Below are 17,124 nucleotides of genomic sequence, written 5' to 3'. Positions count from 1 at the left end.
TGTGTGAAACGACTAAATGACAGAGTGAACAGCCTCCCAGGTTACAGCTGAGCTGCCCCTTACAGACACGTGTGTGTGTGTGTGTGTGTGTGTGTGTGTGTGTGTGTGTGTGTGTGTGTGTGTGTGGCACCATCTGTGTTGCCATGTGCAGCTGTGCTCCCTTGGAGCCCAAGACCCAAAACTCAGCTGTTACCAAGACAACCCCCATACACCCCATACCTGGTCCACACACACACACACACACACACACACACACACACGCACACACACACACACACACACACACACACACACACACAGGTTCAAACCACCTAAAGGTCTCACACGGTGTGTGCTTTTAAATGAGCAGATGGACAGAGACGTATTAGATATGAGATATACATGTGTGTGTGTGTGTGTGTGTGTGTGTGTGTGTGTGTGTGTGTGTGTGTGTGTGTGTGTGTGTGTGTGTGTGAGAGAGAGAGAGAGGGAGACAGAAACAGGGAGAGACAGATGGACACAGTCTATGCTTCGGATTTAGATCACTGTGTGTGTGTGTGTGTGTGTGTGTGTGTGTGTGTGTGTGTGTGTGTGTGTGTGTGTGTGTGTGCCATCAGGCCGATAGGCATAAAACAGGTGATTGGCAGCTGGAACACTTCCAAGACTTTGTGGGAAATAAAACTCTTTAGTTTGTTAGAAACTACCAGAACAAAAAATAAAAGAAGGGAGTGTTCTTTTGGTGCACACTCCTTTCTTTAACTTAGGTCTAGTTCATGGTTCGACGCCGCAGCTACGCCGTAGACGCAGACCCCGACGCCGTCGACGCAGACCCCTACGCCGTTACGTTTACTGTGATCGGAATTTGGCTATAACCCCTGAAACCACACAGACACACAGACACACCCCCTGGCGGCATGGCGGTTAATTGCAGAGCAACACGTTCCCGACGCAGAACTTTGAATGCTCAACGACGGCCATGAACTAGGCTTTGCACTCTGCTCTCATTCTGATGACGGGCTCTGAGCCGGATGTCCTCAGCTCTTTGTGTTGCTCTTCTCCGGGCGGCAGCTCTTCTGACTCCTCTCTGGCCAGCTGGCAGAATGAAGCCAAACGAGCTCATCGTCTTCACTCATTGTCTCAGACTCTCTCTCCTCATTACCAAGCAAGTCATTCCTTTGGGAATCAATGCTGTTTGATTTTGATCTCACTCCATTTACCTTTATTTGTCGTTCTAAACTGCATTCAGCTGCGGCCTCGGCAGGGGAGTGTTATGTATTATTAATTATCCCTGTCATACAAACAAATACTTTTAATTGTCTAGCAATTATATAGTCTCTGTCAACTCCGTCTTCTCGCCACCTCCCATACGATCCTGGCCTCAAGGCCGAGAGCCGTGTGTATGTGACAAGAGTTTTGAAGCAGGAATTGATAATTGGCGTTGGTTTATTAAAGCCCACTCCGGCTCTGGAGGCGCTCATTAGGGCCACGGGTGGCTTCTTCCCACCGCGTGCAGCTCTTGCAGCAATGTCTGCAGCTCTGCAGCTCAGCAGTCGGACCGCAGGGGAAGGGATCAGTGCGTCGGTTAGCTCCATGTCGCTGGAGCGTGCTGTTGCATAAACTATGTGCTCATGCACGCCGTGTGCGGCTGCAGCTAGCTGTCAAAAGTTCTCTGCTGCACCAGCGTGCAGTTACTGCTTGGTATTTACTACCTGCTCACATAACTCATACAGGTAATATCTGTCATTTAAAAAACAATTAAAGGCACACCTCAGGACGTTTTCCTTTGCTTTTTAGTCATCTGAGTTTTCTTTGTACAAATTCCTCGACTGCACTCGGTATCTGTTTGTACTATTTTGAACTGTTTGTTTCACGTTATGTTTTGCATGTTTTCGTATGTATCATATTTTGTCTTGTCTGTGGACTCCAGGAAGATTAGCGGCCGCTAAGGCGTCAGCTAACGGGGATCCAGTAAATAAACTAAACTCTAGGACCGGATCAACCGTAAACTGAGTCCCTCTCGCTGACACTATCACTTTCAATAACCTTTACTTAATGTTGACGCTGGTAATAAGTAGGCCCAGGTTTAATGAAGGGGCTGAATCACAGATGACAGAATTATGAAAATGAATCACAGCCAAAGTCTATTAAGTTCGGCCCTTTTCTTGTCATGAAGACAGTCAAGTCCACGGATGTGTGTGTGTGTGTGTGTGTGTGTGTGTGTGTGTGTGTGTGTGTGTGTGTGTTAAACAGCTTTCAGTGATTCATTTCCCACATTAAGGGTTTTCTCCTTCTCCCCGCTGCTCTTGTTCCGTTTGCCACAACAGAGTTCAGTCTTTAACGATGTAATTCTTTGTACTATTTCAAGAGTAATTTGATAATTCCACCTTGTTCCCGCTCTGTGACACTTTCCAGCGCGTCAGGACCCGGTTTGCTTGTGCTGTATAGACACAAAGGGTAGAAGAGATGTTTTTAAAAGAGAACGATAAGGGCAAGGGAGAGGAGGGAGGAAAGACGGAGGAGGCATACAGGGGGATAAAGGAGAGGAGATTAAGGAGGAGAGGAGACAGGGAGAGACAGAGAAGCTATTTCAGTGAAGAGAAAAGCCGGGCGAGAACAGGGAAACCCAACGAGTGACACGCCAAACCCACTAACGATGTGAAGAGCAGCTCCAGTCACAGAGGAGGGAAAGCAGAAGCTCTGTCTGCCTCACATCACTTCCTCCAGGAATCTGGGATCCTGTCAGTGCAAAAAATCATGTAAACCATAACATGTTGTTCTCGCTGAGGAATTCCTACCTTCTACACAACACAATAAAATAACGTAGTAATAGTAATGTCGCAGAGAATGAGTCTCTCAATTTATAAGTTTAGGTGCTTTATGATGATTTTTTTATAATTCATGAAATAAACTGTTCTTTCCAACTTACTTTTTGTTGAATATTTGTAGTCAAATCTAAATGGAAAACACTTTCAAGTGCTGAAAGGAATGAACATCGTATGTAATGTCACTCAATTTAATTGCAAGATATCGGCATTAAAATTCTCCACAATTTATCAGAAAACAACACAAAAGTGAACTCAAACTATTATCATTTTTTTAGAAGCTAATTCTACAATACTGATTCCAATGATTCCAATTCTGTGGGAACAGGAATAGGTATTTTCAACTTTCAAATTGCTTTGGCTTCCAACAAGTAGGTGTTGCAGCGCCCCGTGTTGGTTCAGCCCTTCACCCTCAGCTCCGGCCCTGAGACGACTTTCAATGGTAGATGGATGGACCCGGACTTGTATAGAGCTTTTCTGGTCTTCTTCAGTGCCGGATAATGACGCCGTGGGGAATTGGAGTGAGTTGGAACTGCGGGGCGTCTCATTCAGACGATGCAGGGCGTCTTGAGGTACGGAGACCCTGAAGGCCTCTGACCAAGCGCTGGAATTGGACGCCCTGAAAAGTGACGCCCGGCTGGAAGAGCACGCCGATTACTTTGGTCATATTGCACGTTATCACGATGCCGGGGGAAAATGTCCAATTTCAATTAATCAGTCCCAAAAAATATTATTTAGTTGCCGCAAAATAATGTTCCATTGTGGAGCGTCTGAGCTGCAATATAGTGTCTGGCCGTGTAATGAAATACTCTTCCATGCCAGTAGGTAGCGCCATAACTACCTACCATATATGCTGTATTATGCTACAATGTGACATTTTGTAACTTTTTCAGTTGAAAAACATTCCGCTAAATAATACTCATTTTAACCCAAACTCCGATCTTTTCCTGAACCCAACCACATAGGTTTGTCCCCTACTTCCTGCTTGAATTCACCATGATCAACGTTCAGCATCAAGACAAAAGAATCAGAAATCAGAGCGATGACTCTGCGCGAGCTCGACACTTCCTCATGTGATGCATCGAGGATATGAAGAGTGTTAGTGCAGCTTTAATAAATATGTTAACGGGTGTTAGAGACCGGAGCGGATGCTTCTGGTAACGCTTTGTTATGATGTGTGGCTCTGACCATGTGTACCTTGCCTTCTGGGTAATTTAGTTTCCGATAATTTGTCTGCAAAGAACAGTGGCCTAAAACGTCAACGTCCTAATTCAACCGAATTGGAGTTTTAAACGCTAGAAAGCACAACAGAGGCGCTAAACGGAAGGCAAGCGCACAGCAATCCCGTTGCGTGGCTGAGGGGGCGTGTCCTGTTTGAGTGGAGTCACAAGAGACTCACAGAGATGACTGGATCTGGTCGGTTTGGACTCCTCACTCGGGATTGGACCGAGCGGGCGCTTGATGGAGGCGTTCACACCAGTTGAAGCGGGGACGTCGAGGTGTGATGACTTGGAAAAGCTCCCGTCAATCATCGGTTTAAAGTCTCACTTTGAGACCAGCGGGAACAAAATGTACCTTCTTTTTTTTGTACTTATAAACACCCTGCTGCTTCAGAAGTGATGACTCCGCTTGGCCTTATGAGACTGGATTTCAGGGTGTAGGTGTGATTGAGGGAAACTGGCACACACACACACACACACACACACACACACACACACACACACAGCACCGGGCGCAACCCCCCCACACACACACGCACACACACACACACACACACACACACACACACACACACACACACACACACACACACACATACTCCCTCGTGCCACACAAGTGAAAACACACTTGATGATATTAATCACTATAACACGCTGGGAACACAAACACGCCCTCAGGGTGCTAATCAATTACTGCAGGAGCGCACACAGACACACACACACACACACACACAGACACACACACACACACACACACACACACACACACACACACACACACACACACACACACACCGGGGCAGAAGCACACAGTCAAGCTAAACTCATTTCACTCTAATTCAGATTCTGTTTTGTTTTCTGCAGCGCATGTGTGCGTGTGTGTGTGTGTGTGTGTGTGTGTGTGTGTGTGTGTGTGTGTGTGTGTGTGTGTGTGTGTGTGTAGTACAGGATGCTGCCTGCCTCAGCACAAAGGAGAGCAAACACACCACCAACACAATGCAGACCACTTCCCTTTTTATGGATTGTTAGAAATGATCCTTTTCAAGACTTCACAGTTCACGTCTCAAACGGAAACACACGTGACGTCATGGCCTCGGTGTCGGAGCGCTGATAGAGCGCTGATAGAGCGCTGATAGAGCGCTGATAGAGCTATCATTATGATAATACCGAGGTCTATCATAATTATCTGCTAATTGACTGCCTAACGAGGTAGCGCTCGTTAGAACGCTCATTAATACTCCATCATCACCGCTGATAGCTGTAGTCACAGAGTGGTGCGTTCAAGGTCTTACAGGAGGGTGTGTGTGTGTGTGTGTGTGTGTGTGTGTGTGTGTGGTACTGTATCACAGAGCCTGGTGCATTTAGAGTTTGTTTTGCCTCTTTTTTGGGGGGCGGGTCTTCTAGATGGATGGAAAGATGAGTAGATGGATATCTGCCACTATAATAGAGTGTGTGCTCATTGTGTAATCTGACTTTACATCCATGAGGCCGGACGTGGTCGGCCTCATGGATCCACCCCATCTACCCCCACCCACCCCATCTACCCTTGTACATATTGCATATATTGCAATATGCATAGTTTGCAGAAGGCAAGTATTTTTTCAAAAAAGTTCATCCTCGGCATAGTCTTCCAAAATCCTGCATGGTAATATTGTTGAATTCATCCGGCTCCTCACTGTCAGCGGCACCACCAGAGCACTTCCCCCACTCACCTTCTCTCCTCGTGGACGTTACATTACATTTCATTTAGCTGACGCTTTTATCCAAAGCGACTTACAATAAGTGATTCAACCATGAGGACAAACTCAGAACAACAAGAATCAAGAAAGTAGAATTTATTCAATAAAGTTAAACCACAAAGTGCTATCAGTAAGAGACATTAAAGTGCTACTACAGCGCTACCTTCCTTATTCAAGGTGTACTCTCTGCTGTCCTGATGTCAATGGGGAGATCATTCCACCATTGAGGAGCCAGGACACAAACAGGCGTGGCTTTGTTGAGTGTTTAGCGCTCAGTGACGGAGCTACAAGCCGATTGGCTGAAGCCGAGCCGGGCTGTGAGGTGTGACCATGTCCGGAGTGTCTGTATGGTAACAGAGTTGTCGCTTGTGTTGCAGGTATGCACCTCAGTCTGGACTGCAAGGCCTTTTTCGGCTACAGCGGAGAGAACAGACGGCCCATCATCTACTGGATGAAAGGAGACAAGTTTGTGGAAGAGCTGGCGGGACACATTAAAGAAAGTGAAGTCAGGTAAAGACGCCGTGAACCCTCAGCCACATGCGGTTTATCCCTCATAATAATGAAGTAAACACTCTGCAGCAGGTGTGGGAGATGAGTAAATACACGTGATTATACATAATACTGTAAGGCATGCATGGCAGTATGGTATCAATTACAGCCTCTCAAGTCTACAGGTTTCTATTGTTAATTAATTTCTGGAGAAGGAAGAAAAAAGAAAGTCTCGACTCCAGCTGCACTCCTCACACTGTCAGTATCTAATTTGCTCTCGTATGATTTATGACTCATTGAGGGCTCTCTGATGGATTTCTCCTCAACTTTCCGCGGAAAAAAAAAAAGTATGAATACTAATAATAAAGTTAAATTGAATTCATTTTCTCCCCTATTGGGTACAATTACAGTGGGCTCCATTGGGAGAAACCTGATTGTCTGCGGGGCGTCAAATATCATTAAAACAACCGGCCCGATCACCATGAAACCACCAGCTCACACACACACACACACACACACACACACACACACACACACACACACACACACACACACACACATGGGAACACTACTTGATGGATGCTTTTACAGATATACGTTATGCCTGAAAACAGAACACTGGATGCTGATAGAGATGGGATGAGCTGTGCAGGATTAGACTTCATATCTCTCCTGTAGGTCAGCGTGCTGCAGATCACTGAATGAAACGTTCCACTTAATGCAGCACTTCATGTGCCGAGGAAAACGCTGATTTACGACCACCTGGCCTTCATTATCGCAGCTCTCCAGATCGATCGTATCGCGGTTCGATGGATGGATTGCGTTCCACGTTGACGTGCGACGCAACAACAACACAATTGTGGAACACGACCACACACAGGAGGTCAAAGGGCAACCAGGAAGTCAGGCTGTGAGCTTTAGTGGATGTTTAGCACAAACCCTGTTGTGGCTTTGACTGTCGGACTTGGTCTCCTCTGCCAACCTGAGCTGACTGAGCCGTGGATGTATTGCCTCGCTCCTCTGACTACTAGAGCCTGTTGCCCTGATGGATCCATTCCAGCACATGAGCGCAGCCCGTAAAAAAACAAGGTGTCCGGTGTTTAAACTCCACCTTTCTTGCACAGGTTTCTCGCTTGACGGATATGAGCAAGTCAAGGGTCGGAGATATACAGTGATGAAACGATGATTCATCTGTACATGACAGTACATTAAAAGATGAAATCACAGTTAGATGTTCCAACCCTAACCCTAATCCTATGTATTGTTTGAGTTGTGTTTAGAGGTTGTACATGGGGATTATATATTATTGTAGCCCTGATTTAAATTTTTTATTTGATACCTAACATGCTTTTTTTGTGTTTTGGGTCCCCTAATTACCGTATAAGTCAGGTTACTAGCCGCTCCTACCTCCGGTCAGTGTCCCCACTGTAGCAAGCTAGCAGCAGTGCTAGCTAGCGCTACTGCTAGCTCTGCTGCTAGCTCCCCGCTGCTGCTGCTGCTACTGCCCGCGTCCCCTCTGCCCAAGCCGGGTGTTTGAGCCGGGGCTGGTCCCGCTACCTTCGGTGGTTGTCGGGGAGCTAGCGGAAGTTAGCGCGGAACTAGCAGGAGCGCTAGCTGGCTACAGTGGGGAGCTAAAGGGGACACTGACCGAAGGTAGGCTTGTAACCCGACTTTTACGGTAAACATTGATTCAGTTTGGTTATTTGTGAACAGCCTCTCTGTCGAGAACAACCTGCAGATTCATTACTCTCACATGGTGCGGCAGGAAACGCCTGTTTGGTTTCCCCAGAGTAATGGAGACTGCTCCATTGCAATGGCCGCCTGTGAAGAGGCTGGCGTGGATAAGCGCTCCGTCTCCAAGGACTCTGACACTCCGGGTTCACTGCGTTTCCTCTTTCCATGTTATTGTTCACTTCTGGTACGGCAGCGGAGAAAAAAAAACTGTGTGACAGCACGAAAAAAAAAGACATTACCATGTTCGGGTTCGCTTTGGACTTCAGCCATCGACACGAGCTTCCTCACCCTGGAAGAAGGCACAGTTTTTAAATATTCTCTCCTACCCAAAACCCTTCCTTCATATTTGATGTCATCAACTCAGCCCACCACTAATAATGTGAATGTGTATCGGTCCCTCGAGGGAAATCCTGTTCCTTCTTCCACTGGCGGCCTCCAGAGGGAGGTCAGAGGTCAGGGGTCAGGGTCAGCCACCCGGCAGTGCGAGTCCTCAGCGGGCGCCTCAGCAGGAGCTGTGCCTGCTGACCTGCCGGGGCTTGAACCAGCGTCTTCCATCCCGTGTAACCGCGGAGACGACTCAGGGGCCTCTGGAAATGTTTCGCCGAGTGTGCGCGAGGATGAGTGTTTAAACTTGAAACTAATCATGCCCCGTGGTATTACATTAACCTCTGCCTGATGAGTTCTCCATCTATCAGTCCGGTCCTCAGGCCGCCTCTAATCCAATCACATCGCTACTCCAAACCATCGCGCCGCAGCAGACAGACTCCCGCCGTGTGGCACATTAATCTGTCCACGTTTTGGCGCCCACCTCCCGTCCTGCTGCGTCCATGTGTGTGTGTGTGTGTGTGTGTGTGTGTGTCTGTGTGTGTGTGTGTGTGTGTGTGTGTGTCCCTGTCTGTTGGCATAGGATCTAACATTGTCTCGTGGCCTCCGTGACAATGTGAGCACCCATAATTACCAATTATTGTTACCCTGCGGCATGTGAGAGGACTGTTGACTCTCCGCCTCCAGAGCGCGGCCACCTGTGAATACACAAGTGAATACACAAGTGAATACACGAGTGAATACACCTGTGAATACACAAGTGAATACACAAGTGAATACACCTGTGAATACACAAGTGAATACACAAGTGAATACACAAGTGAATACACGCCACCGACAGGAAGTTTCAGACTTCTATTCCTCCACTCCAAGTGCTCTCCTTCTGAAAACCTGCATCTGTCTCCATCATGAATTCTGTTTTTCTTTTTGCTAAATATGCCCAAACACACCACTAACATCATATATTCAGTATGTATATGTATATATATATATATATATATATATATATATATATATATATATATATATGAGCAGTGTCTATAGTTTTACTGCAGTGGTCGGCACAACTTCAATGATGTTCAGCCGCTCAACAATTCTGCAACTCAGCTATGAAAGTTCTTAGTTCGATCATGTGCAGTGAATTTACAATTGCAATATTTCCATTTGGGCCGTTGCTTCCTTCATATTTCCACTTGAAAGCAGCGCTGGCCAACATGTCTGGTGGTGTGGAGAGGCTTCTTCTTTACCTGCTTGAAATCAGCTGTGTAATCACTGTTTTAAGGTTCTTTTAACCAGAGTTCACATCTGCATCACTGTAGATTATTATTGACTACTGTTTACTCTCTTTCTAAAATGACCAGTATTCGTATCCCATGGAGCTGGAGGTGTTTTATATCACATAAAGGTTGTTTCAGAGACGACTTGAGCATGACAAGTGCAATGGTTTAGCTGTGGCATTACCTTTTAATAACTTTGGGAGACGTACTATAAGGAATACTACTGTGGAAGTGGAGTCAGGCTGTATCAGGTGTGTATCGGCTCCATGTGGTTGCACAGCGTTCCAAAGGGAGAGCCTTGTCAACGTACTTTAAGGGGCGAATTCCCAAAAGCAGGGCTTTCGTGGCTGCTAGAATTGCTTAAATGGGACAAAAAGAAGCTGCGTGATCTCAAAGCACCCACAAAGAGTGCAACGCACCCCGACTGCGCTACGTTTGGTGCTACATTGGCCCCTTTTAATGCTATTGAGCATGGCAGTTATACTTTGCCATGATGATCATTGCTATCATCTGCACACACAAAAAAGGTCAAACTTCACTTGGCTGCTAAACTAAACGGATGTGCTGTAATATCTTGTGTGATTCAGACCTTGAGACATGGCAGATAGACGTTAGACGTTGCTATTGATGATCTCCATCACAGAGACCCCAGTGTGCAGATGCAAGGGATGGGAGACAGAGTGGACCTGTTCAGGGTTGAGTACATGGCGGGCGTACGGTTTTGACGAGACCTTTGGGACCAATGATGATCGTATCAGCTTGTCCTGTCTTAGAACGTTGGCAGGCGTCCATGGTTTAGAGAGGCAGTCGGTCAGGGTTGAGAGAGTTGTAGTGCCAATGGACTTTGTGGAAGTGTAGAGCTGGATATCATCAGTGGAGGCCGTAAGGGTAATGTGAACAGTGGTGGGCCGAGTGCGGAGCCCTGGGGAACGCCTTGGGACAGAGAGTGGAAGGATGGTGGAGTTGATGGTGTCAAAAGCAGCCGTGAGCTGGTTGTTGGTTTCTTTGAAAAATAATTGCCCGGTGTGCTCACATTAGCATAAAGAGGGCGGTTTCACCCAAGTGTTGTATAGAAACAAAGATGGGCAGATTGAGTCTGCACTGCTCAGACACAGTTTAGTAGGAGTGTGCTTAACAGCAGACGTCAAGAGGGTTATAGATCAGAGATAGATGGAGGGAGGAAGAAGGAGAGGAAAAGGAGGTCTGAAGAGGGTTGGGTGAGAAAAGGAAGAGATGTGTTTTTAATCGAGGATTTTAGCACGTCTAACACTGTCCTGGTCGACATGAGAGCGGTTCACAGTCTCTAACCACCGGCACAGAGAGAAGAACGCACCAACAGCGGTAATCCTATTCCTTTGATGTATTTTTTCAGGAACCTTTGACCGTGAACGTACTAATATTGCATTTCAGGTCATTGTTTGCCTGCTTCTCTGTTGCTGAGCGGGAGAGAAAAGCATACATATTGAGAGGGTCAGGAGTTCAATTCCCACAGCGACCACTCGTGCTAAAAGGTTGTGTGTCAAAACATGCCAGCTCTTGGATAAAAGCCTCAAGTGAGATATATGATTCTTTTCAGGGTGAGTTTCAGAGCAGAACATACTTAACATGGCTTCATCTCTGCCGGCCATGCGGTTCAAACCCTTTTGTGCAGTTCTATACGCTGAATTTGCAATCATGTAGGGTCCAACTTATCCTTTTTCTTTTCCTTTCTTAAAAGAACGAAAGTTGCTAGGAGACATAAAGTCATTCAACGGTGGTGGAAGGCTACTTCACACTTGAGACAAATTATCTTGGGTTGGAGTTATGGCACAGGAAAAAAGTGTGACGGAATGCAGAGATAATAAATCAATAACTTTTGCATGAGCCGGCTACAGCTGCAAATTATTCATGGATCAATATTCCACCGTTAGAGCTGATCGCAGCTCTCCATCATCACCTCATTCCTCATCTCAGAGCGTTTCAGAAGGATCCCGGAAGCGAGAAAAAAACGCACCTGACCTATTTCTGACGGAGCGTTGTACAGAGCAAATTGATTGAAAACAAATTAGTATAAGTAATATAAGTAGACTGTGACACTGTTTCAGTCTAAATAATAAGCTACTGTGTGGGAAATCTGACAGCAATTCCATTCTATAAATAAATCTCCATTTACTGATTTTATTCAGGCCTTCTGGTTGGTATAGAAAAACATGAGTTTCTATCGCTTTACAGCAATTTACCTTTTTGTCAATTACAGTTTATAACCATGTATATAAAACAATGCTGTTCTAGTCCAGTTTATGCAGTCAATCACTTCAATCTGTGCTTTTCAAGAGGAAATATTACGCTCTTCAGCATTTTTGTTAGGTTCCTCTCCAGCTGCTAACCATCAAACCAAAGAGTGGCTTTGTGTGAGAAGGGTTTTATTTACTCGAGTTTCAGACACTTCATCGTCCAAATTGAAAATGTAATCCTTTTATAGCTTGTTGTGCTTAAAGTTACACGGTGTTTAATACTGGGACGAGCCTGTTAAACAAATATCAACACATACGGTGAATAAATAATCGCATAATTGGCACGTAGCATTGTACTGTAATTACTGCTTGTGTTTGGTTTGATATTGATATTTTTGCCGTGGTTATTGAAAACCAAACTTCCCCGCATTCTGATAACAGTTTAAATTCAGTGTTGTGAAACGACAGCTGTAGACACAAGACATTATTTATTCAAACACAACGTTGGTGTCTTCGTCCACCGGACACTCCAAACCACGTCCACCTCTGTCTTGTTCACACTCATTTCCTCTGGTTCAGTCTGAAGCAATTTCCTCTGAGGTTCAAGCTGTAAATACTCAAGTCTCTGAAGCTGGGAATGAGTTAATTTCACAAGACACTGGCTTTTGAAATAATCCTCCCTTTGGACCACAGGACAGATTTTGTTAATAGCGCTGCAGGAATTAGTCAAAAAACCCAGAAATGAGTCCACATTTTGGAAATTCCGGTTTTATTTTTATGGGTTTTTGATTAAATGCTTAAGTTCTGCAAAGTCTTGCTGTACAATATAAGGTCATAAAATACTCCTCTCGTGGATATTTAAGCTTTCCTCGCTCGTCCTTGCTAACAATTGTTCTAAACGCGACTACAGCGGAGTTTGGAAAAGTGAACTGTGATCATTCCGAACATCTAAACTCCTCCTCAGACAACGGCTGTCCGATTACGATCCGATTACAACAGCTGCAACTCGATCTGCCAAGCTTTTAGATTATTTTAAAACAACAGTGTTTGAGCAGAAGCTAAGTATGGCTAAGTATCTTCACGCAGAAGGTGTGCACATTGTGCAATAATGTGGCACGGTTCCCGTTATCACTGTAACACATGTCTAACGCTGTGAAATGATGGCGGTTAAGTCTAGGCTACAAAACTGCCTGATCATGTTGCGAGAAAAACCTCATGGTAAAGCAGAATATGCTTTAGGGCGGGCTTACTGTGATTGACAGGTGGTGCCTCTACCAGCGTCTCTACGCCACTCCTCCACGTTCCAAATATGGTCACTTCTGTTCATTTGCTGGGGAAAAAAAACACATGGTCGACGGCCGTAATCCAAGATGGCGACGGCAAAATGGCCGAACTCAAGGCTTCAAAATGACAGTCCACAAACCAATGGACGACGTCACCATGACTACGTCCACTTGTATACCGTCTCTGGTTTCTACTAAACTCACAGAGTTGATGGGTCGACTGCTGAAATAAGTCTCCTTAACAAACAAGTGATGCCACTTCACATTGCTGAGCTTACCAGGCACTTCCTCTCCAAGGTTTACTTTGCGTATACCTTGACATTCACTTACTTGGTAAAAAGCAAAAAGAGACAGTAACATTGCGTTGACATAATTCTAAAGACGTATAAAACGACCGTATGCGCTGACTAAATACGCCGTGTCAGCACAGTTCTCAGATATCAATAGTTATGACTGAATCGGACCTCAAATCCGACTCAAAGGTGAGCGTCGTGACCCATCGGAGTCTTCCCCTCCTCCTCCTCCCATCTCTTCCTCGGAGGCTTTTAGAGGAGTATGACCTCACCATAAGGCGAGAGTCTTTTTTCCAGCTGTTGCCAACGTTTTCTCCACATGCCTCCTTGCTCCTCTCTGCCCTCCTTTTTCATCTCCACACTGCTCCACTCTTCATTTCTCCTCTCTTCTCCCCCTTCCCTCCTGCTAACTTCTTTCTCCTCTCACAGCAGTTTGTGGAGCAATGTAAGCGGCATGGACCTCCACCTGTCTCTGAGATTTATACATGTTTATTCTCGCCTTGTTCTCACACTCTCTCTCCTCCTTCTTGCCTCTTTCTTTCCTCCTTTGAGGTTCTTTTTCAAGGAGTAATCATGGATCAAACTCCAGCTAATCCATCAAACGTTTCAGAGATGTTCACGTCCTCGTCTTCTTTGAAAGGTTTTGAAAGGACCTACATTTGGGGAAAAGGATGTCCCAGCTGTGTCTGACTGTTACCTCCTTGTTTGTCCAGGGTTTTGAGGGAGCATCTAGGGGAGAAGGAGGTGGAGCTGTCCTTAACCTTTGACGCTGTGGACGAGGCCGACCTGGCCAACTACACCTGCTACGTGGAGAACCACATAGGGCGGCGCAGCGGGAGCGCTATCCTGCAGAAGAAAGGTAGGCCACGACCTCTTTCCTCCAGTGAAGTGGTGCATCAGATGTAGAGGAACATGAAGGGTGGGCAGAACAGCTTGCAAACAAATACACAATTTAAAAAAATGTGCTTCAACAACAAAGTACAGACAAATAATGGGGCCTAGAGCAAAGCCCTGTGGCATCCCATTGCTGCTTCCTGTTGTGAAGGACCATGAACCAACGCTTTAGTGCACATTCTGTGGGGGAGGATTGTGTTTATCATTGTCGACAGCATGTGCCCATGTGGCACAAAGTGACGCCATATTCAAAGAACCCAAACCAAAGTTACTTGCCAAACGTTTGCAACTAGCAAGAGTCACTGATGAGGTGAAGTCTGATACCATGTTGGAAGTCTAGTATCAGCCAAAAAGCCTGGATATTTATTCTATACATTAAGGATGAATGCATATAATAAATAATTAGGAATGTTGTGAGAAACACGCTTATTTGCTTTCTTTCTGAGACTTTGACAAATGTATTGATCCCTCATGTCTATGAGGCCGTTATGTAAATAGGGACCTCTAAGGTTCACTCATTATCACATTGTAAAAGTCAAAATGACAAAGTCACTCCACCAAGCTGCTGATTACCAGGAGAAAGAAGCCTCACCATATTTCTGTTTGTGTATGCATTACATAAACATGATACAGAATGTTAATTAGTTTAGCTTCTGTTTCCCCCGGCTCCCAGTCTTATGCTTCATGGTAAACGAAGCGTCTCCCCTCTTGGCACTGAGCGCAAAGATATGAGTGGTTTCAATGTTTTCATGTATCCCTTGCCAAGAGAGCGAATGAGCTAATTTCCCCAAAATGTCAAACCATTCCTCTAATCAGGTTAAACATTAAGGAATCTTAATGTGTTTTCATACTGCCAAGTAGCCGAGTCAAGTTCTGCTTTTACAGCTTCCACGGTGCGTCGTTTACAACCCTAAACACGCTCGATACGACACTGTAAGCTCTAGTTACCTGGGACGTAATCCATTGCCTTTTATGAATCTGAGAAGAAGGAAAACCCTTCCACAGCAGGAACTGACTGAAATGTATGAGGATGTGAAGCGCTTCCAGCATGATTAAGATAATGTGCAAGATATATAAAAGCAAAAAAAAAGTAAGATTCATTTCAAACATTTGGGGAGCGTCTGAAACGGACGACAGGAAGAACCCAGCACCTCATACTGCATGTAGACTCTCACACCGAGCAGCAGGAAACCCAAGAGCAGGACCGTTGCTCTGCAGGAAAACCCTCCACAGCAAGCGGTGCTGACTGCTGAGCAACACAGATGGAGACAAACGAAAGGAACAGGATCTCGTATTCGCCGCGTTAAATATTCCGCTGAAAGATGCATGAGGGCACGGCTCCCTTTGTAAAACATTTTGCAGCAGTCCTGCGGTGCCGTGCTCTCCGTCTGATGAGCAGAGAGGACGAGGCCGGGTCGGAGGCCGCGACCCGGGGAAAGAGAGACGGACCTCGAGAGACAGACGGAGGAACAGCGCCGGAGGAGGAGATGAATCGTCTCCGTTACCTCGAACTTGGGTCAGAAAAAGAGGGCGGCGTGAATGCCCTTTATACATGAAATAAATAAATAAACGTAGGTGATGCAGAGGAGCAGGGACAGGGGGGTTTGGGGTGGAAAGAGATAAACAGGCACGGAAACGGTGGGAGACGGAACGAGGCGAGGAAATGGAGAACAAGGGAGAAATAATAGATGCAGACGGAGAGATGAAGGCGGGGAGGCTGAGGGGTGAGGGAGGATATTTAGAGACTAAGGGAGAGAAAAGAAGAAAAAAAGAGGAGGACTAAAAAAACTCCCCGTCAAGACTGCTGCTGAACGCCTTGGGTGTCAAATCTATCTTACTATACTTAACTAGCACCGTGGGGACTCTCACACACACACACACACACTCTCACACACACACACACGTACAGGATCACACAGACACACACCTCCACAGTGGGTCAGGATGGGAACTGTGTGGTCGTCATTAGCTCACACGCTAATAACCTGGATGAACTCAGGAGTGTGTGTGTGTGTGTGTGTGTGTGTGTGTGTGTGTGTGTGTGTGTGTGTGTGTGTGTGTGTGTGTGTGACTCACATGTTATACTGTACGTCACCACGTGCACATGGAATGTAGATCTACATGTTCAAAGTATCCCTGTGAAGTGTTTCTGTGTGTCAAATGAGATGAAACTACACATAAAGGTTCAGATGATAGCCAGCGACACATCACAGCTTCTGCTCGTTAAATGCATGCAGTCTTCTCCAGAATAAACGCACGACTTCACAGGAAACAGCTGAGTTTGATTCAGGCAACAACACTACTAGATCAGGCTGACTTAGATCTGGTTGTATAGAAGTCTATGCTTCATGTGTTAAAGCTGCATTCTCTCTCATGACCACCAGGGGGCGACTCCTCTGGTTGTATAGAAGTCTATGCTTCATGTGTTAAAGCTGCATTCTCTCTACTGACCTTCAGGGGGTGACTCCTCTGGTTGTATAGAAGTCTATGCTTCTTAAATACAGCATGATGATTATTATGGTCATTAAGAGTCAAACAGACCATGAAGCAGGGGATGCTTTGGGGCGGGGCTACAAGGTGATTGACAGGTCTCTCCCAGATTCGTGGTCTCTGCTCCTATGGTAACTTGGAAAGTAACTTTGTTTAGTAACTGTCTGGTTATTTCAACCCAAACGAAGATCTATTCATGAAACCTAAGCAAGTAGTTTGGTTGCATAAAGTTAACGGAACAAATCTATTTTAAAAAGACTCTTTGCATGTAACGAGCTAAAATGGAAACCTGTTGCAGGCTTTCGAGGAGTAACTTCTCTTAGGGTATGATACGTTGTGGATGGAAGGAAAAAAGCTTACGACTCCC

General features: G+C 45.7%; 1 protein-coding gene across 1 annotated transcript in view; it reads left to right on the top strand.

Annotated features, from left to right (window-relative positions):
- The window catches only part of il1rapl2 (interleukin 1 receptor accessory protein-like 2), a gene marked incomplete at both ends in the record, with an annotated part of 321,581 nt that overhangs the window by 280,526 nt on the left and 23,931 nt on the right, over positions 1-17,124 (top strand). Inside the window, 2 exons of the mRNA XM_079228492.1 lie at positions 6,138-6,270; positions 14,087-14,232. Coding sequence (XP_079084618.1) covers positions 6,138-6,270; positions 14,087-14,232 — 279 coding nt within the window. The remainder of the gene's footprint in view (positions 1-6,137; positions 6,271-14,086; positions 14,233-17,124) is intronic.

Source organism: Taurulus bubalis (genome assembly GCF_910589615.1).
Source record: "Taurulus bubalis genome assembly, chromosome: 13".
Classification (NCBI taxonomy): domain Eukaryota; kingdom Metazoa; phylum Chordata; class Actinopteri; order Perciformes; family Cottidae; genus Taurulus; species Taurulus bubalis.
Note: the sequence above shows the minus strand (reverse complement) of the source record. Positions and strands in the feature narration are given on the sequence as shown.